At 46.8% G+C, this 27,834-nt stretch overlaps 1 protein-coding gene across 4 annotated transcripts in view; it reads right to left on the reverse strand.

The window, feature by feature from the left end:
• LOC135907931 (uncharacterized) overlaps window positions 1-14,029 on the reverse strand; it is a 62,914-nt gene extending 48,885 nt beyond the window's left edge. The window contains exons 1-3 of one of the 4 annotated variants that reach the window (XM_065439725.2): window positions 13,877-14,029; window positions 13,565-13,686; window positions 4,709-4,800 (exon numbers count right to left, since the gene is read on the reverse strand). In XM_065439725.2, the coding sequence (XP_065295797.1) occupies window positions 4,709-4,800; window positions 13,565-13,625 (153 nt within the window). In that variant the 5' untranslated portion in view covers window positions 13,626-13,686; window positions 13,877-14,029. Of the gene's footprint in view, window positions 1-4,708; window positions 4,801-9,980; window positions 10,383-13,564 lie in introns of all 4 variants that reach the window. The other 3 variants (XM_065439724.2, XM_065439726.2, XM_065439722.2) reach the window with 3 other exon arrangements.
• Between the last annotated feature and the right edge of the window lie 13,805 nt (window positions 14,030-27,834).

The following is a 27,834-nucleotide window of genomic DNA, read 5'->3' on the forward strand; positions in this document are numbered from 1 at the left end:
TGCCCATTTCTTTTTCTTGATTTCAACTAAGATGTCATTAACTCGCGTTTGTTCCCTCACCCAATCTGCTCTTTTCTTATCCCTTAACGTTACACCGATCATACTTCTTTCCATAGCTCGTTGCGTCGTCCTCAATTTAAGTAGAACCTTTTTCGTAAGCCTCCAGGTTTCTGCCCCGTACGTGAGTACTGGTAAGACACAGCTGTTATACACTTTTCTCTTGAAGGATAATGAAAACCTGCTTTTCATGATCTGAGAATGCCTGCCAAACGCACCGCAGCCCATCCTTATTCTGATTATTCCAGTCTCATGATCCGGATTTGCGGTCACTACCTGCCCTACGTAGATGTATTCCCTTACCACTTCCAGTGCCTCGCTACCTATCGCACGACTGAAATTTATCGATAAGCTTTACATGAAATTTTGAAAACGTTTAAAAATTTAGCGTCTACAGGGAAAACCAATAGCCCTTCTCAGTGTCATTTGCATACCTGTGCAGGGGCAGAAGAGCAAACAATATGCATCTGTTTTGCTCCCGTTGCCCAAACTGGTTGTGAAAGCTGACGCAATAAGCACCAACAGAGGGTGGCCACCAAGCAGATGTATCAAAGAGAAACAAAAGTTGCACTTGGACTCGTAGGAGAAACCTCAGCAAAGAGAGAGGGGGGAGGGGGGGGGGATGGATAGTCTCATAACTTCAGCTAAGACTAAAATTTCATAACGGTCAACAGTTTAGGGAATTAGGAATGAATCCCTTTATGACAATTCAGCTGTGGACAACAGTGCACTTGCGATGCAAGATATGTGTCGATTTAGGGAGAACTATATACTCGCAAATGGCATGCCAGTGTGGTCATTTAACCTGCAGCCAGTAACAGAAAAGCTGGCTAGGTGGCAACCCTACATTCAACTTTCATTATAGGGTTCCTTAAACTGTTCGGACAAATGATTAAAATTTTGTTGACGCGTTGGGTACAGCTATAGTAAAATATTCACACCATAATTTCGGCAAAGAATCTTATATTAAGAGAGCTACGGTCAATTACAAGTTACTCTCCTTCCTAGCCATGCTTTTCGTCCTCAACTCGTTTGCCAAGTGATCGGGGCTGAGCACCACCTCCACTGGCTCTGTGTCATGATGAGACCTCGTGTCGTCTACTACCAGTGATTTGAAGCCAGCGTGCGAAGCCTCTCCAACCTCTCTGCTAATGGCCTGGCTGTTGATCCCCAGCGAGAGCAATCCAAGTAGTGTGCGTTGTGAGCGTTCTGCTGCAGCGGCGAGCGTGTCCAGTATTCCGGTAAACGCAGGCAAGCTGGGTGTTTGGACGGATGGGTGGAGGCATAAACTAAAGCCCCTCCACACTACTACCACTGTGATGAAGAGTCTTCAGCGTAAAAGTGAGCAGCCTGATTGACCTGCACGGTGCAGCAACCTGGTGGCACAGAGTTTATCCAAGCCAAACACAGAGCTAATTTTGCTGTAAACAAGTGTAAAAGATTTTAAACATTTAAAGATACAATGTGTTCACGATTACGCTAGTGGCAAAAATTTACGCCTGCAGCAGAATACACTTGGTTACAGCTATATTAGCTCTGTGCTTGTCTGGTTGAGCTCTATGCCACCAGGTGGTTGCCACTCACGTTTGTGCCTATGGCCATCTGGCAAAACACCCAGTCCGTCTGCACTTACAGGAATATCGGACACTCTACAACTCTCTATTGTGGTAGCGATCCGGCATGAAGTGACGACCGCAAACGCATCGATCCTGGCGCCAATCGGATATACACAGCTCGATGCACTGCAGCCACTCCGCTCGCCTGCTGCCTTGCAGAGGGACACGATGTCGCAGCTTGACAATTTGCCAATCACTAGGTTTACAGCCCACAACACAATAAGCACGATTCATGGTCCTCGCGAAAAGAAACCTCAAGACTAGCACAGACCAAAACAAAGCATGCTTTAACACAAGCAGACGACATTTCTGTTTGCTGGAAGTGCTCGAGTGTAGTGATAAATTGTCATTGTTTATTCTCTTTGTTATTTTATTGCTATGGCAATTATATGGACACTCCAGACACATTTCCGCCGTCGCTGTGATGTTCCATATAATGTCCAATTGCGATAGCACCATGGCCGCACAATGTATGTTGTAGGTGCAAGTGAAAGCTTGTGAGGGTGAGCCCAGGATGGTGGCTTGGTCTCGCACACACAAGGGAGGAAGCACGCCGTCTTCCACCGGGAGGAGGGGAGAGTCTAAACAAGCGGCTGAGCGCAGGCCCTATCTTGAAAGCGATCTGCTACGAGTACAGAGTCGGCCACATGCACCCTAAGTTGAAAGCAATCTGTGACGAGTACAGAGTCTAGGTGCGCCGACGGCTCATAGCTTTGTGTGCGCTACGTTCTCGTTACTTAGTTTGTGTTAAAGCGCGAGGCCGCACGAAGGTCAATTTTTTTGCCGCTGCCGCCGCTCTTTCTCACGCCAGTGCTTTGACAGTGAGCATCCACGCTCATCAAGCTAGATGTGTTTATGATTGCCCATGAACGCGTGACACTATGCTCGTTAATTTAATTAGTATACAAATGTTTACGAGTTTTTACGGTCAATGAAACTACCATCCGTACTTCACATAGCTGTCTACTAATTTGCTATCGCAATCGATGCTTCACCTTTCAGGCGAAACTGACTCTTCTTATAGAAACAAATTAATCAACATTACAAGTATTCTGAACATTTGTTCACCATAAAGTTGGAAAAATTATAGATGATGCAACCTAGGTAGTTAGTCAGATAGCTCACCTAACTGACGTTATGCATGCCAGCTACATAGATTGTAATGGGGCCGTCTGAAAACTCAGGATAGCGGTGCCGCTGCAACCAGTAGCGATGCCCGTTTTTAAAGCCTTACAATAAATTACATGTTTTTCCGCAATGGTTTAATGTGCTACTTATTGATCAGAAGGACCCACCCTAATGACTCAGCATGTTAGAAAAAAATTGTCAAAATAGTTTCAGGGTCCCTTTAAGGGGGGAGACACAGGGCTAAAATCACAATTTTTGCCAAAAAAGTGCATTTTCTAATTTTTATTTTGGATTCCTAGATGTGTAAAGAAGCTCATCACCAAGTTTAGTGGCAATCTGTGCCATAGAAAAGAAAATTAATTATCTCGCCATCGAGAGCACGCATGAACACTGTATTTAAGACATCACCATAGAGCAGGCAACAAACCGAACACTGAGTGAATGCCCACTTTAGAAAGTTTGTTTTTCATGTGTTTTAATCAAGGGGGACTTTCCATCGCATGTAAAGCCAACCACAAAGTAAAAGCTAAAAAAAAAAAGCCATAATTGTGGCTGTGATGCCCTTGTCTGCGCTTGCAGACAAGGGCGCTGGACTGCTCTAAAGCTGAAAAAAACATGTGAACCTGACTTGAAGAAATTGCTGCAATGAACGTTCGAATTGATGAGGAGGGTCCAACCTATGGAGCAGGGCAGTTTGGTTAATTATTTTTGATCTTAAGATAAAATAGCGTGCTCTTAAATCTGAGTTCATTTTTCTCAGTTTGCACTTCTTTGGCCAAACAAAACCCCTAATAAGAAAACTATTATTCCCAAAGTGCTTTGCCAAAACCTGCTTTCAAAGTAGTTTCTGGGCTGAAATTTTGTCATAAAAAGGATGAGGTTCTTTGTATATTTATAAATCTTTATTAACACAAAAAATGATAACAGATCTGACATATGACAACGAAAAAAAAATTGAACTTAGCTTCAAAGTGACGACACTGTTACAAAAATGTAATGAAAAACATGCAACTGGCCTTACCCTGCACTATAAGCCCCCTAGACGGTATCTAACAAAAACAGTGTGACTTCATTATTTTTGAAATGACGGTTTTCCTAATGTGACATGCCTAATTGGTCCATATGACAGCCATAACTTCTTTTCTAACTGATCTGTATTAAAGAAATTTAGGACACGTCCCTAAAACAAGATACATAAACATAGACCTTTATAAATATTTGTGCAACGGTTCAAAAGTTAAATTTTAGCCTAGCATCCCCCCTAAACAGATGTCGCTGTGGCCTGTATTCTTCCTGTCTGGTTATTACCTGTATTACACTGAGCAAAAACCATGAACCTTTATTTCGACATCAATATGAATAATTAATCAATGCTGGGAAACACAGTTAAATGAATACGTAATTGCAAACAATTCCCCTCAGCATACACACAGACAAAGAAAATGCAGCTTGTGCTACAATCCAATACTGCAAACTACATCCAATATGATGGTATGATACAATGTGACAGAACAGCAATAAAGAAAAGGACAATTACTAAACAATAGTATTATTTATTATGCAGCAGAAATTGCACCCCACGGAGAACCACACAATGGCCCACATGTAAAGAAAGCCCAAATGTAATTTTTGGGGTCAAGAAAAAGATGAAAAGAAAATTATAGGAAGGTTCTTTTGGTCACATAACACCAAAAAACTACTTAATCCCCCAGAGACTTCAGCTTCAAAATGTATGAGACCCTTACTATATGTCACAACGACTTGGATAAAAGGAAGAAAGAAAGGAAAGAAGAAAAGCACTACAGTAGGATTACAGCAGCCCAGTAACAAGTTGTCTCAGAGACACAAAGTCACCATGAACAAGGATAAATGCAGTCAAGAGAATGTGAATGAAAAAACAAGCACACCTCTATAGATCGCAAATTAGCTCGATGCCTGGTTGGGTGCCACTTCAGCGCCAGCTTCTGGTACTGCATCTGTATGTCTGTCGCTGATGGACCTGTAATAAGAAAAAGATTACTGGGATAGCCTGGATAAAAGACCAAAATAACCAAGGACAGCCTGCATAATAGCAATGATTAAGTAAAACAACAGAATGTTTTTATGCTGTTATTGCTGAACTGATGCATTATTGGCTGTGGTAAGGTACATGAAGAGTTGTGCTGTCTGAACCAGACAGATTTGCAGGCATGATTGCTCTACCATTTCATAGAACTTACTAAAAGCAACCATAGCCAGGATAATGTAACAATTCTATTACAATGCTATTCCTTTTCATCTTTTTTTCAATGGCTAGAGCAGTACTCCGCCCACATTATCACCAAGGCTGGCTGATGGTGAACAGTGAATGATAAGGAAGAAACACAATTGAGCGAGAGGAATCCTTACATTATACCAGCCCATCTCTACCTAACAGGTGTGCCTTTATCATTACAGGGACATCGATAACACTGAATACCAATGCACTGTGCCTACCCAAACATAACGCAGCTCACCTGCACTCATATTTGCAGTGTCCTTCTTGTTACTTTGTCATTTGTAGTAAACTGGCAGTTTTCATCTTTACCATCACCCCATACACTCACATTGCTACACAGCCCTGCTCATCCCTGTGCTCATGTGTGTGTCTAGTGCACCCACCAGTCCTTCTGACCCTTTCATTGGTTACCCCAATGGTCAGCCAGCCCCCTTCACCTTTATGAGTTTGAGCACATTTTCTCCACCCTTTTCACCACACCTCGACCATGCACAATCTCACTGTAGCTTGCCAAACTGCAATGCAGAAATTGCAGGTCATGAAAGCCAATGAGATAGCAGAGGTTGGCCATGTGACTGCTCCCTGTACTGCACCAAAGGTGTTATCTGCTTGAACTGCTTTGGGCAATGACAACACAGCTGCATTTAGTACTATACACAAACTTCAGACAGCACTACAGTCAAGCCTCTAAATAATGAACCTCAATTTAACAAAATTCTTGAAGTAATGCATTTTTAAAATGTCCCAATCTCTGTCCCATTGAAAACCATCTACTTTTTTTTCGCGATTTAATACAAACCCGATTAACCAAAGTCCTCGTGCATTGCATGCACATACCAGGAGCCTTCTTGACAGGTAGATAAATAGTTAAACTACAGATATTGTTGACTCTTGGTAGCTGCTCTACGATCTGGGAGGTGCTCCCAGCGATGTGACACTGGAGGACTATCTTCAGCAATGCTTGCGCCGTGACAACTGAAGGGCTGGACAATGACACAATAATATCCAGAGCATCACAGACATGGAGGATGACGACTTGGATGATCTCCAGGTGGCAAGCAGCACAGCTACACCGAAACAAATAATGGATGCACTGGATCTCCCCACACACGTGGGCATGCACTCACACGAGGAGGCCTTATAACCCCGATGCTCATGAAAAGCAAGCAGCAGGTTAAGCTGACCGAGTTCTTTGCTTCTGCCTAAATTGGATGGAATTACTCTTTAAAGGGACCCTGAAACGCTTTTGACGATTTTCTACAAACGTACTGAGTCGTTAGAGTAGGTCCTTCTGATCATCAATTGACACATCTAAGTGCTCTGCGTAAAGCGTGTAATTTATTATAAGGTTTTAAAAATGCACATCGCTGCCGATCGCAGCGCACTACTCGGCGGAATTTTAAGCCGCCCCTACCCATATGACCGAAATCACCCATAAGACGTCAGTGGGGCGAGCTATCCGATTGGCTGACCAGGGCGCGTGATCGATAATTTTTCCAACTTTATGGTAAACAAATGATCTTCGTAATAGTTTGAATGTTAGTTAATTTGTTTTTATAAAAAGAAAGTAGCATAAAGAGAATGCACAAGAACAATTTTTCAGTACACTTAAGTACTTCCGGCACACAGCAAGTGTCGTCTGCTTGTGTTACAACGTACTCCATTTTGACGAGAGCTCCGCGGTCAGAGTTGGTCTCAGTCTTTTCGAGAGCACTATGATTCGATTTTGTTGCCTTGTGGACTGCAAACGTAGCGACTGGCAATATGTCAAGCTGCGACATCGTGTCCCTCTGCAAGGCAGTGTACGAGCGAACTGGCTGCTGCGCATCGGACTGCCGCTATACGATCGGCGCCAGGATTTGCGCGTTTGTGGCCGTCACTTTACACCGGAAGATTACTAACGCAATAGCGTTTCGCGAGTCTCGTATTAGGGCGAACATAAGCGCAAGGGGACAGGGTCTGGCCGCTTGACTGTGCCGTAACGGGATGAGCCGAGATGAGCAGAAGGGCAAATGTGAATGGTCTGCACGGTGCAGCCACCTGGTGGCATAGAACTCAACCATACACAGTAGCAGCAACGAAGCGTATTCTTCTTGGCTGCCGGTGCGTATTTTTCGCAGGAGTGTAATCATCAACACGTTGTTTTTATAAATGTTTAAAATGTTTTACACTTGGTTAGAGCAATATTAGCGCTTTGTTTGGCTGGTTAAGCGCTGCGCCAACAAGTGTCTGGACCGTGCAGACCAATCAGGCCGCTCACGTACGTCTCCGCCAAAGTTCCTTCATCAGCTTGAGTTTATGCCTCCAGTCATTTGCTGAAATGACCAGCTTGCCTGTGGTTAACGGAATACCAGACACGTTCGGCGCTACGACAGAATGCTCGCAACGCACGCTGCTTCGATAGCTCTCGCTTGGGGTCGACAGCCAAGCGGCTAGTGGAGAGGTTTCGCGCGGGCGGGGGCGGGCTCCAAAACAACCGGAAGTGGACGATGTGACGTCGCATCGTGACGCAGGACCTGTGAAGGCGGAGCTTAGCCCCGCTCGCTCGGCGAACGAGTTGAGGAGGAAAAGCGTGGCTGGGGAGGAGGGTAACTTCTAATCGCTTGTAGCTCCATTAATATGTAACGCTTCACTTAAATTGTGGTGCGAATGTTCTACTTAAGCTGTACCCTACGCGTCTATAAATTTTGTCCGAACCGTTTCAGGGGCCCTTTAAGTTAAGCGCAATTTTGTGTGCATATGATATTGACACATTTTTTTTGCTGTCAATCTCTTTTCTGTTGCGCTCTTTCTGATAGCCATTGCGCACATAATGAATCAACTTATAGGCTGATGTACACTGTATATGTTTTTCATATCCTGCATTCTTTAGCCTGATAACTTGTTGCCTTAACTTGTGGCCTTAATTAAGTCTTGCCCGGAAAAAAATAAACTTTCAGCCAACAAGTTGTCAGACAAAAGAATGCAGGATATGAAAAACAGGTACTGTGTACGTCAGCCTATAAGTTGATTCGTTATGTGCACAATGGCTATCAGAAAGAGCGCAACAGAAAAGAGATTGACAGCAAAAAAAAAAAAAAAAAATGTGTCAATACCATATGCACACAAAATTGCGCATAACTTAAAAAACGTAGGTGGCAGATATGGTCTATGAGTAGTTTTTTCAGCACCGAACAAACTCGGAAAAATATGTGCCGGACTGGATCATAGAGTTTCAACAAAAATAAAGGTAAATGGTCGTAAGCGCACAATCAAGCATAAAGAAAAACTTGTCGAGTGCAGGTCATCCGTTGTCTACTGTTTGGCCATATCGTGAGGAAAAGTATACATCGGCCAAACGGGTCGGTGTGTAAACACAAGACTTTTGGAGCACAAAAGGTCACTGGGGGGAAACATTCCCACATTAAGGGGCACTGCCCCCAACATGGGTGCTGGCCGCTTCACAATGATACCACAGTTTTATCGCAGCATAAGGATCAGCTAACCAGGGAAATAATCGAAGCCTTTCATATTCACAAGAGGGGAGAGAGTTGTATCAGTCAGCCATCTGTACATCTAAGCCATGGTGAGGTTGCCTTTTTGGAAGTACACTAAAGGAAAAAAATTTAAAAATTGTGTAGTAAAAATGGTTGTTAGGGGTGCAACAAATACGATAGGATTGCACACCATGATAGATAGGAGTCATATCGTTGACGCCCGAGTAGGCGCGGGAAAATGATTTTTAAAAAATGCCTTTAATCTTGCCTTGATTTTCTTTGACGCCTGAGGGTGCGCAGGTATATAAATATGAAGTATGTGTTCTGAAATAAAATAGTTGCGAGCGCAGCGAGTGTCGTCTTTTCTTGTGTGTCATCACTGTGTATGTGTCAGTGCGCTGCTTCACCAGCAAGGTATGATGTGTATAGAACTATGTGGCAATCCCCATGGTTCGAAGTTCCATAAGATGATGCAACCTTTTTGCCACTTATAGAAGCAGTTGCTTCCCAAGGTTGGGGAAATATTTTTTGCCAACTGTTGACAAAATGACTTATAGGAAGCAGCAGTTATGTAGCTTATGCCACCAACCCTGTCCATTGTGCTGACCATACACTGCAGAAAATCTCCTCGCCAGCTGCCCTCCCTTTGCCCGGGAAAAATTCCACACAGCTAGAAATACACTTCAGGATATGCCCCTAGGTGGTACTAGCCTCCTCTATGTGAACTCTCGATTGGAAAAATGCTCACCAAGAACTTGGGGATGAGGACACTGGCCACCCCATCTCAGAACTCGTGGGACACCTTGCAAACCATGTGGAGCAACTGTTAGCTTCCCCGCTTGCACAGTCACCAGAGAAGCTCCTCCCGCCTACCTATGCACGGGCACCGAAGATAGTGTAGAGAAGTGCGAGTAAGAGATAATGCTGTTCACGCTTGACTGAGCCCTTGTTCGCTTTGGGGCCCATACAGCCCAGGGATTGGACCATATCTTGGCAGGACTGGTGAAATGTCTGCCCAATATAGCCTGACAGTGCCTCGCCGTCATATTTACCGGCATCCTGCGTGGTGAACCCATTCCGCCAAACAGTCAATGCAGACGCATTAGTTTCCTGTGCAAGAGGGGTGGAAACGCAGGATTCCTAAAGGACTACAGGCCGCTTATGGTCACTAGCGTGTTACACTGCCTGACGCAGATAGTCAAAAGTTGGATGTGCGCATGGGCCAAAAATAACGGTATTCTAACAGAAATGCAGAACAGGTTCCGGCACAATTGCCGACTGGAGGACAATGTGTTGATGCTTAGCCAGACGGTGAATGTGGTGCAGGAAAAGTCGTGGAACTTAGTGGGACACTTCCTGGATGTTTCGAAAGTATACAACAGCATCCCGCACAACCAGATACTGCACCGCATGGTTGAATTGGGCCTGCCGAATACATGGACTAACCTTCTTCGTCGCATGTATGCAGCAAATACCGTTGTTTCCTGCTTTAACGGTGTCATCACGAGACCGGTGGCTGTATGCAGAGGTCTGAAGCAAAGGTGCCCTCTCTTACTTTACATGGTATATGCGTTGAGGATGGAGGGCACGCTGCTCCAAAGTGGCCTTGGCTTCGAGTTGCAATACATGGTGTACAGTCAATCAAACTCCTGAACTTTGCCGGGCCTGCTGTTTGTGAACGACATCATGCTGCTTGTAGAGAGTTTAAAGCATGTACAGCGGTTGGTCACTTTGGCTGCCGTCCACATCTCTCGGTTGAGCCTGGAGTTCAATGCCAGGCAATCTGCGGTGCTACAGTTCTCTGGCTCTCAAGGTGAAACACCCATGGTTCTTCTCAACGGTGCCACCCTGTAATGGTTAACGGAATACCATTACCTTGGTGTAATGCTTAGTACTGCAGAAAATGTTGTGGAGGAACACGAGGACCACGTGAAATGGGCTGCTCAGAGAGCATGCAATTTGCTGCGCAAACGATGTATCTGGGGTTGCAGCCGCCCCGTGATGGTGCAAAACTCTGGAAAGTGGTACACGCGCTTGGTTTGACCTTTGCCAATGCTGCTGTATGCCTGTCGGCCAAGATGCGAAGATGAATGGAACGCAGTCAGCACAAAGTTGGAAAGACAGCTATGAGTTGCCATGGACGCGTCGCTGTCAAGGCGATTTAGAGCGACATTGGCTGGTTTTCTTTTCTGGGACCTTTGCTGTTAATAGACACTTCATATAGAGAGCCGCCAGCTGTCAAGCATTATGTTTCCTCCTTATTTGATTAAATCGACTGTTATTCCATCTTCTCCTGCCACTCTTCCTCGTTTCATGTCTTGCAAGGCCCTTCTGACCTCATCGCTAGTTATAGCAGGAGTTTCTGTATCCTGTTCATTACTGTTTTGAAAGGAGGAATCCTGACTCCTCTGGATACTGTACAAGTCACTATAGAATTCTTCCGCTGCTGTTACTATACCTTCGAGATTGCTGATGATATTACAGTGCTTATCTTTCAGTGCATCATCTTGGTTTGTCCAATGCCAAGTTTCCTTCTCACTGATTTCAGGCTGCTTCCACTTTTTACGGCTTCTTCAGTCTTTCTCACGTTATAATTTCGAACATCCCATATTTTAAACTCGCTATTTTTTTTTTCCTGTTTGAGTCTTTTATTTAGTCACACTGTTATTTTGTTGCTTTAATTAGTGTTGTCACGGCTAGGACACAGCACTAGCACCTGCCCATTCTAAAGGGTGAAGCCACATAAACATCAACATCATGGCCCAATATGTAAAGGAACACTTATAATCTATTCAAATAATGATTCTGCAGAAGTACCTCACCTTTTGCTACCTTCAACCATTGCTTGCAACATAGTTCTTGTGATGAATTATCTACCTCATGGCATTTTTATGATCGCAGCTCAAGAGTGATGAAAACTAGGAGGATTAAATGAAAATCTGGCGTTCATGAAATGAAAAGTGCTTTCATCAAATCTTTTGTTTCTTTACTGTATTTAGAGATGTGTTGGTACATACTGCGCCAACTTGAATGCACTGACTTGTACGCACGGACTTGTTTGCACACTGAATGTAAAATGAAAAGCAGCTGGTTCACTTCCTTTAAAATAAATGTAGCCCATCAGCACTGCAGTAAATTGTAATATTTGTCTCCTTTTTCAACATTCATTTTGCACCGTTTAGCCAATTCTTCACATGTGCAGTACACTCCATTGCACAAGAACCTGCAATGGATAGCTCTGTGCAAACTACACAATAGATCGCAAATGCATGGTTCAAATATAGGCAACACATTTCAGAAGCAATGCTTAAAAACTGGTTCAAAAAGAACACTTTATTTAAACAGACTGCCCAAAAAACCATCAGTATGCTGGACCTAGATGGTAGGTGGAATGTGAAAGTGTGGAAACTAGGGCTGTGTTGAGCATACGAAACAAAATGGTTCGAGGATTAACAAACGAGAGCCTTGTTACAATATTTTCTGCATCTACAGGCCACTGTCCACAAATATGAAAATATCAGTTCAGGCTTTTCTTGTAATACCAGCAAGTCAAGAGGAAGCTTTAGCTTGGGGACAACTCTGATGTTGCCTACTGAAATGCATGAAAAAAGCAGAAATGGTTTCAACTGCTCGACCGATTTTAATGGAATGTGTTGCATTTGAGAGACAAAGTTAAATTCTAGTGACTGTAGGTAGCAGATTCTTTATTGCGGGCCTGTAATTTTTCTTTACAGAAATTACCGAAAACCGATGTTTAAAAAATACTTGAACCCAAAGTTTTCACATCCGTACCTCACAAAAACAGATATCGCAGTTCTGTAAACTACATCGATTAGGGCATCTCAAGCGGTATTTAGCGTATTAATTTACTGCTTATGTAAAATTTTTTACATTGTTTACGAAGGTTTTGCAAAAGTTCGACTCACAAATTAGTGGTGTATTTGAGAGCACTGTGTAGTTTGTCAATTTCGTCTGCTGTTCGATGCATTTTTACGTGCAGTTTACAGAATTGTGATGCCATTTTTTAATACTGAGTTAAAGTTTTTTACTTATAGTTAATTTCTTGCAATTTTTAAAAACAATTATGGAGATTCTGACGGCCTAAATAAAAATACCCGTTTTCTATAGTCTCTAGACAATAGTTTATTCTTTCAAAGGCAACAAACCTCATCAAATTCGATGTAGCAGTTGTCAACAAAAACGATTTCTCCGTTCCCATGTATTTAGATAGAAGCCCCCGAGCATGATAAGCTGAAGTGCAATAATTATTGAAAGGCTGCGTCAATAGAGATATTTGACACGCGGTGGTGACTGGAATACTTATCCAGACAACTTAAAAAAAACAGATTTAATTAACCACTAACTCGCAAGCGCTCAAACCTAGCAAGAAGGTCGCGTCTCGCGGTATCTGCAGGAATGAAAAGCAACTTTCATCTACAGCCTCAGCATTACGTAAGCGAGTCCTCTGCCAGCCGAACGAGCTTGACTCCGTACTTGTCTGCCTAGCCCCTACGGAGGTTGACATTTGTCTTACTCGTTCGTTGTATAGAAAAATTAAACGCAAGACCAGTAGCAGGGCGCTCACACACGGGTGACAACGCAAGTTACAGCATGCTGCACCTGCTTACCCGAGTTACCAGTGTTCAAGCGTCTGTAATATCATGCCGAATGCACCGGTTCTCGTCCGGGGTCGTACATGACCACAAGATCTTCATTTACATTCATATGTACATTCTGTTTTATTCAACGTGTCAGAATACATTTTCAGGTCGCAGCACACTGCACGCGCTGACATTCCACAGAGCGACCCGCCAAATGCGCACGGAAGCACACCACAACTTGGCCACAACCCGACAGTTCAACACAGGCAGGGCTCCAGCCTAATAATCATGTTTACGACGCTTATGAATGCAAGATTACAGTATACATGTCACATTGTCACCTTACGTTCCGAGCACACAAAAAAAGAAAGGCCTGTACACTTGCAAATAAAGCGCCTCGAACGCAGTAATAATATGGTTGGTACTCACTTGTGCCATCAAGTTCCAAGAGATGTAAGGCTTCTTCCTTTGTCACTGTCACTTTCGACATTGTTGGAGAAAGGACGGCCACACTTTCAAACAATTATAGTGTCCGCCACACTAAGTTGCCCCTACACAAAAACATCAGGAATCGATTCATTAGTAATTTAGAACGGCTACTGAAGCAAACATCATTGCACACAACGGTAACACACAAATAACAGAGGCAAAACTTCACAGAATGGCAATCGGCGATGGGAAGCAAACAAAATCGCAAGCCAAACGCGTGGAGAACGCCACAATTTTTCCTTTCAGTCGTACCGCCTAAAAAAGCGTGGCAGTTGGCACCTAACTAAAGCCAAACGCGCCGAACACAAAAGCTCATGGCCCGCTACCCATGCCGCTATCCGAACAGCAGTCACGTGAGTCGCAGGACTCGCCAATGGCATTGAACCACAGAACACCTATGATGGAACTGACAAACTCGCGCAAAAAAAAAAAACCGTTAAAAAAATTTAAAAAGAAAACAAGAGTGAATAGCCGCAGTTTCGAAAAGAATTTTTATTGCTCAAATTATAACACCTTTATTTATTACATATATTGTAGGCGAAGTTGAGGTACATAGGACGCAAAGTAGAAGGCTTTATATTAACTCTATGGCTTACAAGCCCACAAAATAGACATCAGTTTCGAACGAGCATATTCGCAGGATGCCGAAAGGGCCGAAAATGTACAGAGGTGTACAGGGTAACACAGAACCACAAAGTTATTTTAAGTGTTCTTATTGAGCTCTTACAGATGGTGTGCGCTGAAGTAGCTGAAGAACACACGGTGCTGCCCAACGTTACTAGACTGGTGCTGCCCAACGTTGGTGCTGCCATGGTGCTGCGTGATGAAGCAGTGGGCTGAAATCCCGCCAGGGGGCTGAAGTGGAATGTCACGTGTGCAACACGCGTAGCAGACGACGCGCACTATAACTACGCTCGTCAGTGCAACCCACGTCAGAGAGGACGACAGATATATTCGTCGAGCAAAGCTCTGATAAAACAAAATTAGCAGCCGGCAGCCTAAAAAGCAATATATCTGTAAGCGTGTGCACAGAAGGCGCAGAATTACGAAATTTCTCGCCCGGCAGAAGGGCTCAAATTTCTGAGGTGGGCGATAGGTGCGCACCTGTGTCGATCATCGCGCTTCCTGCTCTAATCTACTCCGCCCGTATCTACTCCGTTACCTACTCGGCCCCGTGTCTCTAGCTGACGAAGGCGAATAGGGACACCCTAAACACGATGCTTTGTAAGGCAACGAAGCAAGCACTGGGTATGCCCATATATACTCGTCCACGCAAAGACAGCTAGACATAGGCGCCCACAACACGGTGGAGGAGCTCATCGAAACCCACCTCTCTAATCAGAGAATCCGGCTCAGTCACACGGAACACGGGTCGTCCCACGCAAGATAGGATGTCAGATCGAGCCAGTACACATCAAGACGGCCCTTCCGGAAGACTGGAAGACGACCATTCAGACCCCGGCCCTTCCCTGGAACATGACGCAGGGCAAGGACGACGAGAGGCGTACCGCGTGAGCCAAAGCCATAGCCCGGTAGCTGGAAGAGAACCCCAGGGTCCTTTACACGGACGCCTCGCTCCGAAAACACAGTGACCGTGCAGCGGTGGTGGTTACAAGACAGGCTGATCGTCAGCGCATCCCTGAAGACAACAGGCCCCGCAGTTGCCGAAGAAGCGGCCGTGGCCCTCGCACTCGTACAGCCGAGCGTGGACACCGTAGTCCCCGACTCAAAGACAGCCTACAGAAGCTTCCGCAGGGGGGTAATCTCCTCCGTGGCCCTAGCCATTCTATCCAAGCGCAAGCCTCCGGGAAGAGCCATATATTGAGCTCCCCCCGTGAGGGTCCCGGCTCACTCGCAGGTAGCAGGCAACACCATCGCCGACTACCATGCCCGAGAAATATCAATCCGGGCCGAGCACGAGCCGGAAGAGCTACAGCACCCGGTTACCAGCTTTCGGGACATCGCCCAGATGTACCGAGAGGAAAGGTGCAGACTGCCAGAACCGCACCCCAAACTCACCAGGCAACAACAGACGATCCTGCGTCGAGCGCAGGCGGAATCGATTGTGCATCCCGTACTGATGAACCGCATGTTCCCTCCGGAATACGATATGCTCTGTCCTTTTTGCAGAAGAGAAAAGGGCAACCTACCGCACGTCTTGGCAGAGTGCACAGAACTCAAGACCCTCCCTCCCCTTCCCACCAACACCTCCAATCTCCAACCCCTTGAGCGATGGGAGACCTTGTTATCCAGCCCCGCCCTACCGATTCAGCTCGCACTGACGGACAGGGGCCAGGAGCTGCTGGGAACATATGGGTCCCGTAACTAGGGAACCACCACTTCTGGTGCCTGCGTGCACCACCGATTTATTTCGGGCCCAGTAAATGCTGCTTCATCATCATCCTGCTCTAATCGATTGTCACATGCCCTCCCCCCCTCACCCCGCTCACTCCATATAATAGAAACAGTAGTTAATTCCGTTCTGTCCATACAAATAATTAACTTAGCTATTGTAAAAAATTACTAAATAGCACAGGAAGCTCAGTAACAGTAACTCAGCAACTTATTTCTGTCTTGTTGAGAGCTGACCCCGACGGAAAAAAAAAAGGGAGAGCGACATAGAGAGGGGTACACCCACGTACACCTTTGAAAAGCATTGCGGGGATCATAGCGTCCGGTAGGCGTGTCGCTAGGGCACGCCGACCAGTGTTTGTGTGCCTGTGTATACCCAAGGAGAAGGACACCACGAAGCGAGAGCTGACCCCTCGAGCTACACTGTGACGTCAGGCGTCACTTCTAAAGCAATCCTCGAGGTCGCGACCGAACATCGACGCTTCGGGCAACCTGACAGCTGGTCACCCTCAGTTCAAATCTCTTGGCGGCGGAGGTGTCTGTAACGTCTCAGCACGGCCACGGGCAGTAATTAGACGTTTGCCACGATGCAACTCCACCCATCCATCAGCGCGTATACCCAGCAGTCAACGCAGTTTTGACGCCAACTGCTGACGCATCCACAGAAAGCCCCCTACCACTCCCTGACAGCTTGAACTAATGATGAAAAGGGCCAATGTCAGATGCTACCGAAGAACGGCGCCGACCTTGGATCCCCAGGTTGCTATCCTGTAACATATTCCATACAATCGGAGGTAGGAGTGCAGTGGAACGATGCGATATCATGGGCGGGGTATTGTAACCGATTCGACGATTGCGTTTGGCCGCGATATATAAGATTTGTAACCGATTCGACGATTGCGTTTGGCCGCGATATATAAGATTCCCTAGTCGAGTCGCGTAGGGAAGACGACGGTGACCTTTCGTGCAGTGTGGCCGACGTGTCCTGATATGAACTCGGACGTTTAACATGCTCCTGCATGGAGTGGGCTTCCATAAATGGATCCAGTGTAACTAATGACAAATAAACCCTTTTTCCTTCGTTCCTACTACCCGACGTATTCGTCGATGGGCTTGGTGGATTCCTTGCCCTAAAGCCGCTTTGATTGTTCGTGTTCTGAAGTGTCGCGAGTCGCCCACGTGCTTTGTGTATAGAGAGGGGGTTCACTTCCCCCCGTGTCAGCGGGAGCAACCGTTTCTGTGTTAGGGGTCAGAAGGACCGCGCGGTGTCGGGTGACGCGTCGCGGCAGGCGCCAGGGGGCCGAGGTGCCGATTCAGGGAAGTCGGTATTGCGCGCACGGAGTTGGCAGTCCGCCGACGGTCACATGGGTCCACACAGACCAGCCTTGAAGGGAACTGCTGTACGCGGTATTGTGATTCTGGCTCCCGAGTACCTGGCTAATTGGAGGCGCCACCAAGGTTAAGAAGGGCTTAGCAACATTGACCACGTGCTGCATGTACGCAGCGGGGATCTATTCTTCTACTCGTCCGGAAGGCAATCGGCGGCCTTGGATGCTGAGCGCGGAGAAAAGCCTGTGTTGTGCTTACAGCTTACACGGCTTGTAGAGATGCGGTGCTCATGTGAGGAGCACATTCGGACGGCGGCATCTTGTAAACCCGCACTCGGAGAACTTTGTCTTGTAGACAATAAGTTTGAAGGACAAGGACGGTCATCAGTCTCCCATGCGGACAAACCTTGAGTGCGACAAACCTTGAGTGCAGCTGCAGTACGCGGTGTCAATGTATCGGCTTCCGAGATGTTTGCGGCCCAGACGCGCCATCGGAGTTTGAGGCGGCCTAGCAATAACTTGTACGGGCCTGGCGTGTTTTGCTGAGGCCGTCACTGACTACGTAGAAATGAGAGGGCAGCGGAGTTTTAGGGAAGAAGGAAAAGAGCTTTGTTTTCCAATATGTTTACTTTTAAGAGTAAGCCCACCCCTTTGGGTTGTGGCTTAACAAACGGTTGACTCTCATTGGCAACTGAACCTGTGGGACGGGCCAACGGCCCTACCACCTTTTTTTTTCTTTGTATATTTGGGTTATAAAAATCGGGACGACATGCTGTCCCTTAGACTTGGCTGAAATCAGGATTGCTGATAGATCAGTGAGGCTCCGTACCATGTACGTTAGACTTCGCTGAAATTAGAATTGCTGATGGATCAGTGAGCCTCCGTACTATGTACGTTAAAACGAGTCTGGGCTCTAACAGTCATTGAGACAGTCGAAGAGTGAGATTTTGTTTCTCAATCGTTCAAATTCGTAATGTATTTGTTTTACCTGCCATGTATATAGAAAAGTTTACCTATAAATATTTCTTGTACATCTGATCTCCATCGCTTCGTATCTGCATTTGATCAACAACCGCCGATCATCGTCCGAGAAGCTTCACATTCCAACGGAGAAGCGAGGACAAGAGAACGAACGAAACTTTACTCCATACTTGTTCGAAGTTTCCTGTCTGCTACTTCACCTCCGCCGAGCTACATCACAGGGCCCTCGTCCCTCAACACCACGGGAAAAGAAACCCTACTCCGGGTCATCGGGCCAGACGGCAACGCGCACGGAGAGGTTGTACGTGGTTGTACACGCATGTACCTAGTGCAAGAATTCCTTTGGCGTTTTTACTCTTTTCAAATATGTCCTTCTTTTTTTGTCATGTGACGTACTGACGATCTTTGATTGGCCAGAAAGGCAGCGATCGTGGCCAATCACAGTTTCTGTATACAGAAACTCCGGACGGGGGTTGGGCAGGGCTGGGCGTGCAGACAGCATACTAAACACTGAAATCTCAGGGGGTTGGGGCCATGTGCCCGTATTGTAACTCTACGTGCCCGATGTGCCACCCACTAGCTACACCACTGCGGGTGAGTAGGGGTGGACATGAGTATGAACGTGTGTTCATACACAGCCACTCAGAGTAGGCGTGAATAGCAACGTACGTGAGCACCGGTGCAAGTTGACGCGGGTATGAATCTGAGCGGAATGTGAACGCGATCGAGTGCCTGTGAGCATGAACGCAAGTTTCATTGTGAGTGCCGATGAGCGCGATGTGTGCAAGTTGGCGCGAGTGCAACGTGATCGCCTGTGGTCATACGTCTTGAACACAGAAATTGATCCAAGTTAGCTAGTCCTTTAATTCTTGTACGGTCCGAGATATATCTTTGCGCTTCGGAAAATTACCGCTCGAGCGGGAATTTTGCCTTATTAAAGAGGTAACATATAGGAATGTTGTGTCAGCTGGCTATATTATTTAATTATACTTCTGTTAAATGAAATACCGGTGACGATACCGCCCTGCATGAAGTTCCCGAAATAGCGGAAATCGCTCAGTGCGGCAAACCGCTCATGTACGTTATAAGCATAGACTTCTTGCGGGAATACGGCGCGCGCTGTTTAACATATGCGTGAAGGCGTGGTAATAACTTTGTCCACTATAGTAAGACACGACATAACCCACGGCGCAGAACGACAACGCAGGTCTTTACATGTCGCCGACGAGGACGTCAGCATACCAACATATCATGCAGCCTCGTTTCCGTCAGTTGCGACGCACAGTAGGAGCTAGACAAGCAGCCGAACGAATTAGTGCACTTCTGCTCCATGAGGGCGTTGCCATCGCTCGGTGCATCGGTAGCTTCATTGATGCACGTGCAGAGGTGCCGCTGACAAATTTGCACCAACGAACGCCGGCGCATATGCATAAAAGCATCGCTGTACCATATGACTTCACGAAATTGACTTTGCTCAGGAGGGGAAGCAACGGTGGATACGGCATCACAAGCACCCGTCGTCAAGAAGGTTGGCCCTGGTTTATCTCTGAAAGGGCAACAAAATCTTCTGGAACTGCTTAACCCGCTCAAGGTTTGCTTGTCGACCTCGATCTCTGGAGACTCAAACGCTGCTGCACTGCATCATCGCAGAGGAAAACGTCCATACCATCCGACAGAACCCGCCCCGTGCTCAGAAAGAACGCGAGGCAAGAAAATGCTTTAGATAGAGGATGATATAATCCAGCAGTCAAAAACCTTTGGGCATCGCATGTGCACGGTGCTCGTAAAGAAGGATCCCGGCAAATAGATGTCGATGAGCGGGATCGAGAGAACATGCTTTCGTGACGCCTGATGGGCTTTGCGAATTCAAGGTTCTCCCATTCGGTTTGTGTTCAGCCCCAACCACGGTTCAAAGGCTGACGGATAATGTTTGCTCCAGTCTCAAGTGGAAGACTTGCTTAGTGTAGCTCGACGACATGAAGATATATAGGGTGAACGAAGTGCGGGAATAGGCGGAGCAGCGCGTGACATTCCTGCAGACAATGGTGGACATTGTATGCCATGATATCTACATCGAACTGAAACTTGAGGGTACGTGTTCCCATGCAGTTTTTAGTGGATACGGGATCATCGGTTCGGATTGTCGGTAGGGATCGGGATTATCATTACTGAAGACACCTGCATGAAGCATTTCAAGGCTTCAATGGCAATATCTATATACCATCCGTTGCCTTGCGCGACTGTACTTTATAACAGCCAGATAGTGGTGAAAGCTTGCTTCATCGCAAACGTGGTTTATAAGCAGCGTTCTGCTTCCATTCTCTTCTACGTCGCGCAACACGGAACCGCAGTGCTTGGACTGGATGCCATCAGAAACTTGGATTTGTACATTCCAGGATCAATGTTACAATGCCTGCAAGCAAAAGTCACTGCTCCTTAACTTCTGTCGGTTAAATTCCGCGAGAAATTTGATCACTTATTTTCAGAAGAAACAGGACTTTTAAAAGACTTCGCACACTATGTCAACCGCAAGTTGCGTCGCGACTTCCTTAGGCTCTTCGGAAGCAGGTACGTGTCTGCAGAATTACAGCGTCTTGAGCAAGCAGGGATAATCGACAAGGTTGACACATGCGAGTGGATATTCCCAGTAGTTGTCGTTCGTATAAAAGACGGCAGCATTCGGCAGTGCGTGGTCTTGCGGGAGGCTAATAAGGCTTGTAAAGAACGGCGAGTTGCGCAACAAGATTGCCACCTTGCCACCCGATTACGACAAAGGGTGCAAGACGCGCACCTACCCCTCTCCGTCGCTGCAGCTGCGAGGCGTTCAAAGAAGCGACCTTTGCGCTGGAATCCGCCGCCTTCCTCCAGCCCCTTCGACATTGTGACGGGACGAGTTTGGTGTGGGGACAATGATTCCAGAGTTCCTCAACGCGGAGCTGATCTGACACGCCTGAAGAAGCTACCGCGGGAACGTCTTATTTTTGCGCTCTCACGGTTCTGCATGTTGCAAAACAACGAGCGACCCTCGAGCGGCGTCGATTTTCCGGAACGGCACCACCTTCAACGCCGTCGCTTGGGCTTCGGAATGTGTGTGCCTTTGTGTCTGTAAACTGGTCTTCAGAGCAGCTGCGAGTTGGTGATGTGTAAACGAACAGCCGCCGCGTCGTAGGACCGGCGGATCGAGTGTATAAAAACTGTAGTTGTGCGAATGTTGGACACACTCTTCTTGAGCAGTCATGTTAGACTGAGTCACTTCTCTCATGCAGTCATGTTGGACTGTTACTCTTTTTCTCAAGCAGTCATGTTAGACTGAGTTAATTTTCTGTAAATAAACCCTTTTCCCTCGTTCTCGATGAGAAGCAGTTCTTCACTTCATCAACGATCTCAGCGTAAATAAGTTGGACGACGGCATGGGCCAGCTACCTTCGAATTCATGCCGTACTCCAATCTTGGCAAATGACCACGGACGAAGGGATTGAGCCCCCAGTCCTGACAACTGGCTGACAGCGGTGAGATGGACTTTGCGACGTGGTGCTGTATCTGCGGTGAGTGCTTGGTTTTTGCTTTGACTCTCTAGGCTTCATTTTGTGGTTGTTCTGTTTAGAACAGTAGGGAAGCTAGATTGTTGTGTGTTAGCTAGGTTGTGTTTTCCTAGCTAGATTTAGAGAGCAGAATCAAGGCAGTAAAGCAGCAGTCATGGAGTTAAGGACATTGCTGAGAGACGAGTTGTTGATTGTTGGTGAGGAACTGGGCCTAGATGTACGCAAGGAAATGCGCAAATCGGAATTATTGGAGCTAATTTCCAATCAGGCCAGTGAGGAAGATATTGAAATGGGAATGGAACTTCTCAAAAAGAGAGAGAAACGGGAAAGAGAAAGAGAAGAACGGGACCGAGAAAGAGAAGAAAGAGACAGAGAAAAGCAAGAGAGAGAGGAACGCGATAAAGATCGCGAGTTTCAGTTAAGGAAAATGCAACTCGAACTTGAAAGCAAACGTTTGGAGATGTCTCAAGGAAGTGAAGGCGCTCTGGGACGATCAAGTGAGGCAGAATCGTACCGCATGGACAGGCTATTAAAGCCATTTGAGGTCGGGACCGACATAGGCTTGTTCCTAAGCAATTTTGAAAGGACTTGCGAGAAGATGAACTTCGGCCCGAGTACATGGCCACAGCGGTTGCTGTCTATGTTGCCGTGTGAGGCGGCGGAAGTAATCGCCAGATTGAGTGCGCAGGATGCATATGATTATGCAAAAGTTAAGGCTAGTCTCCTGAAGAAATACCGCCTTTCAGCCGAAGCTTTTCGGCAAAGGTTTAGGAGCACAGGCAAGAAAGATAGCGAGGGCTATCCGGAGTTTGCATATAGCTTAAAGGCCAACCTAGTCGAGTGGCTTAAAAGCGCGGAAGCGTACGACAGCAGAGACATGATCATTGAATGCATGTGTCTAGAGCAGTTTTACAAAACCATCCCCCAAGCTGTGAAACTGTGGGTGCAAGACAGAGGTAATGTAAACACTGTGGAAAGGGCGGCTGAATTAGCCGAAGAGTACGCAACCCGTAGAAAGTTGAACGCCGAGGAGGGAAACTGGGACGGTCGAAATGGACCGCGGAAACCATTTCCGTTCAAAAAGGGTGCGCAAACTAGACGATCAGAGCCTGTAGACCTGGCGGAAAAGCCCACAGAAAAGAGCGAGGAGAAACTTAACGGAGAAACCGCACAAAAAGAACAGAAAAGAAAATTCGAATCTGTTAGACCAATTCGCTGTTACAAATGCCACAAACTGGGACATATAGCTGTAAACTGCGAGAAGCCTAGCGTAGTTTTTTCCTACGTGGAGGAAAAAGATGAGAATATGGAACTTTTAAGTCCGTATCTCCACAACCTGCAAGTTAATGGAAAACCATGCCGAGTGCTAAGAGACAGTGCCGCCACGCTGGACATTGTCCATCCGTCTTACGTGATGGTAGAGGACTTCACCGGAGAAGTAGCATGGATAAAACAGGTTGTAGAAGAACACAGCGTGTGTCTGCCCATGGCCAAAGTCAAAATCAGTGGACCATTCGGGGAGCTAGAGACTGAGGCTGCAGTTTCCAAATTTTTGTCACTGCAGTATCCCTACATCTTTTCGAATCGTTCGAATCAGTTACTGCGTGACAGAGGGCTCAAACTGGGAGAGGGCATAGTACAGGCATTGACCAGAGGCCAAGCTCGTAAGATCGCGGCGCTTTCGGCTGAAAATGCTCAAGCTCCTACAGCTGAAGCAGAAAAGGGGATAGCTTCAATACCCGAATCCGAGCTAGGCCCGAGGGACAAAAGAACAGTTGAGGATAGCCTGCCAGTTGACCAGCTCAATGAGAGCGTAGCACTAGAGTGTCAGAGTTCTAGCCTGCAGGAAGAGCATGCAGACGCGCTCACAAGCGAGACAGGGTCGTTATTATCACCGGCCTCAAAGAACTTTGATCAACTCTTACGCGTGGATAGAGAGTCACTGGCAGCTGAGCAAAAGAATGATGAGAGCTTAGCTAAATTACGTGACACAGCTAAAGAAGGCATTGCTAGGCGCAACGTAACGATACATGAGAAAGGAGGTTTGTTGTATCGGCATTACAGAGATCGAAAGGGTAGGATTTTAGATCAGTTAGTCATACCTACTAAGTATAGGGAGGACCTTTTGAGTCTTTGTCATGGAAATGGGTGGTCCGGCCACCTAGGCATAAACAAATCAAAGGAAAGATTGCTTATGGAATACTACTGGCCTGGCTGTTTCAAAGATGTAGAAAACTTTGTAAGATCATGCGACGCCTGCCAGCGTTCTGGTAAACCAGGAGAGACTTGGAAAGCTCCACTGAAGGTAGTGCCCTTAATAACAGAGCCTTTCAGACGACTTGTAATAGACACGGTAGGGCCTCTTCCAAAAACAAAATCAGGCTACAGGTACTTGTTTACCATGCTGTGTCCGGCCACCAAGTTTCCAGAAGCAATCCCTTTGAAAGAGCTCAGCTCCACCGAAGTAGTAGACGCGCTTTTGACAGTGTTTGCACGAGTTGGGTTTCCAGCCGAAATTCAGGCAGATCAAGGGTCAGTATTCACGAGCGCACTGACTTCCACATTCTTGCAAAAGTGCGGGGTAAAGTTAATACACAGTTCTGTCTATCACCCTCAGTCAAACAGTGTAGAGAGGTGGCATTCGGTGCTTAAGCGAGTTTTGCGTGCGCTCTGTTACGAGCACAAGGAGGACTGGGAGAACTGTCTGCCGGCAACTTTGTTTGCATTGCGAACGGTTCCACATGAAGCGACAGGGTTCTCACCAGCAGAACTAGTGTATGGGAGGACACTCCGTTCTCCACTGAGAATGTTAAGAGAGATGTGGGAAGAAAGAGGGGAGATTCCGACAGTGGTTGAATACGTGGTAAATTTACTGGAACGGCTAAGCGCAAACCAAGAACTAGTCGGAAAGAACATGGCAATAGCTCAAAAGAACGCCAAAGTCTATTACGACAAGAATGCGAGGCTTCGTACGTTTGAAGCCGGCTTAACGATGAAAGCGGAAAAGTGTAGGTTCGGTTGTTCACAGGTTACTTATCTGGGCCATGTTGTCGGTCAGGACATGAGACGGCCGGCTGAGCTGAAAATAGCTACGATTGGAGATTTTTCTCAGCCGCGCACGAAAACGGACGTTCGTTCATTTTTGGGACTTGTGGGGTACTATCAACGGTACATTCCGAATTACTCACAATTGGCAAGTCCATTAACAGACGCCCTCCGAAAGGGAGCACCGAGTAACGTACACTGGGATAAGGACAAAGAGAACGCTTTTCAAAGTTTGAAAACGCTATTGGTTTCTCGCCCTGTGCTTCGCGCGCCAGACTACACAAAGGAATTCATAGTTCAATGCGACGCAAGCGACAGAGGTATGGGCGTGGTACTTAGTCAAGTCGGCGACGATAACGAGGAGCATCCTATCCTCTACGCCAGCCGTAAACTAAATGTAAGAGAGGAAGCCTACAGCGCTTCAGAGAAGGAATGCGCTTGTTTGGTTTGGGCCGCCCAGAAGTTGTCGTGTTATTTGTACGGAGCGAAGTTCATCTTCGAGACCGACCACTGTCCTCTGACGTGGCTCAATCAAATGTCACACAAAAACGGCCGCTTGCTCCGATGGAGCCTCACTCTCCAAGAGTACAACTTCTCCGTTAGATATAAGAAGGGAAAGTTACATAGCAATGCGGATGGTTTGAGCAGGCTAATTTGAATTCTGCGTTTGGGGGTCCCGCCTAAATTTTAGGGTTACTAGTGTTAATTTTATTAAGCGAAGAAGATCCCCTCTCATTTAGCAGGATTCCCTCCATGATTGCTGAATTTGTCAGCAGGAATTTGCTTCAGAAATTGGTATAGTGAAATGCAGCATTTTTTTTTTGTTTCTGCACTTATGTTGTTGTTTTTTTTGAAGCCTAGCGAGTCTAAAGTGAGAGCCAATGCACGTCATCTCGGCGCAGAGCCGTGTTGTGGGGTTCATTTTGCAGTTGCCTGTCCTTGTTGGATGTTTTGGGGCGGTGACATCAATGCACAAGTGGTCGCTGCGAGCCAAGACATCAATCCCCCCCTGACCAGCAGCCGTTCTCTTCCTGCCTAGCGGTTGTCAGCGCTAGACAGTCGAGACTTTTCGGGCCATGGAGGCGCTGTAAAGAACGGCGAGTTGCGCAACAAGATTGCCACCTTGCCACCCGATTACGACAAGGGGTGCAAGACGCGCACCTACCCCTCTCCGTCGCTGCAGCTGCGAGGCGTTCAAAGAAGCGACCTTTGCGCTGGAATCCGCCGCCTTCCTCCAGCCCCTTCGACATTGTGACGGGACGAGTTTGGTGTGGGGACAATGATTCCAGAGTTCCTCAACGCGGAGCTGATCTGACACGCCTGAAGAAGCTACCGCGGGAACGTCTTATTTTTGCGCTCTCACGGTTCTGCATGTTGCAAAACAACGAGCGACCCTCGAGCGGCGTCGATTTTCCGGAACGGCACCACCTTCAACGCCGTCGCTTGGGCTTCGGAATGTGTGTGCCTTTGTGTCTGTAGACTGGTCTTCAGAGCAGCTGCGAGTTGGTGATGTGTAAACGAACAGCCGCCGCGTCGTAGGACCGGCGGATCGAGTGTATAAAAACTGTAGTTGTGCGAATGTTGGACACACTCTTCTTGAGCAGTCATGTTAGACTGAGTCACTTCTCTCATGCAGTCATGTTGGACTGTTACTCTTTTTCTCAAGCAGTCATGTTAGACTGAGTTAATTTTCTGTAAATAAACCCTTTTCCCTCGTTCTCGATGAGAAGCAGTTCTTCACTTCATCAACGATCTCAGCGTAAATAAGTTGGACGACGGCATGGGCCAGCTACCTTCGAATTCATGCCGTACTCCAATCTTGGCAAAGGACCACGGACGAAGGGATTGAGCCCCCAGTCCTGACAGGCTGTCATGGTTTATGGCTTTCCTCTTCCACACACGGACGACCTTCTGCACCAACTAGCAGGGTCGACACATTTTTCAAAAATTGATTCGACGTCGGCCTACCATGAACTTGAATTGAAGCTCGAAAAAGCGATCTTCGTTACACACGGTGGACTTTTTCGATTTCACCGTGCGTGCTTTGACCTTGCCTCCGCGCCAGCCGCTTTTCAGATGACTTCCGTTCTGAAGGGATGCAAATGCGTACTTTGCTATATAGACGATGTCGTCATGTATGGCAAAAAGTCTCCGGCGGAGCACACTGCGAACCTTCGAAGTGTCTTGCATCGCATTTCAGCTGCTGGTCTACGCCTCAACAAAAAGTGCGTGTTTAATGTAAAGAAGCTGAATATTCCGCGGACATGTCGTCAGCGCGCCACAGAGCACCCTTGAAGTCGAAGATGAATGCCATCGTCCATGCTCTCGAGCTCACTAACATCATTGAGCTACGCTCATTCCTGGGACTCGTGGGTTACTAGGCTATTATGTTCATGCCCCATTATGCTGACGTCGTGGAGTCCCTTCAACAACTGCTTCGACAAGGAACCTCTTTCTCCTGGGACGACAAAACCGCTCAAAGCTTCTGTGAGCTGAACCAACTATACTGTCGACTTGCAAGACCATACAGATGTTTGACTTCTCACTACCTGTGGTATAGTGAGAACAGATGCTTCTAAGTACGGGTTTGGAGCAGTGCTTCAGCATAGGTACGTGGACAATCTTCGCACTGTTGCTTTCGCGTCCTGAACACTGTAGCAGGCTGAGCGTAAATACTCCGTCGGGGTGAAATAGGCCCTCGCATATGTGTACGGGTGTGCAAAAACTGGCATGTTTTTCTTTGGGGGAAGGAAGTTCGAGCTGAGGACCAGACATCAAGCGCTAATTACGTTACTTTCATCTTGAGGTACTGGTCGTTGGTCCACACGAATTGCAACATGTTCGGCACGTTCGCTGTGGTATAATTTCGACATACTGTGCTACCGAGGAAGTGACTAGAAAGTATAGCAGATGCGCTGTCGCGACTACCTCTGTATGGAGTGCAGGGGTGCCTATAACGTAA

The sequence above is a fragment of the Dermacentor albipictus genome, chromosome 1 (assembly GCF_038994185.2).
Source record: "Dermacentor albipictus isolate Rhodes 1998 colony chromosome 1, USDA_Dalb.pri_finalv2, whole genome shotgun sequence".
Lineage (NCBI taxonomy): Eukaryota > Metazoa > Arthropoda > Arachnida > Ixodida > Ixodidae > Dermacentor > Dermacentor albipictus.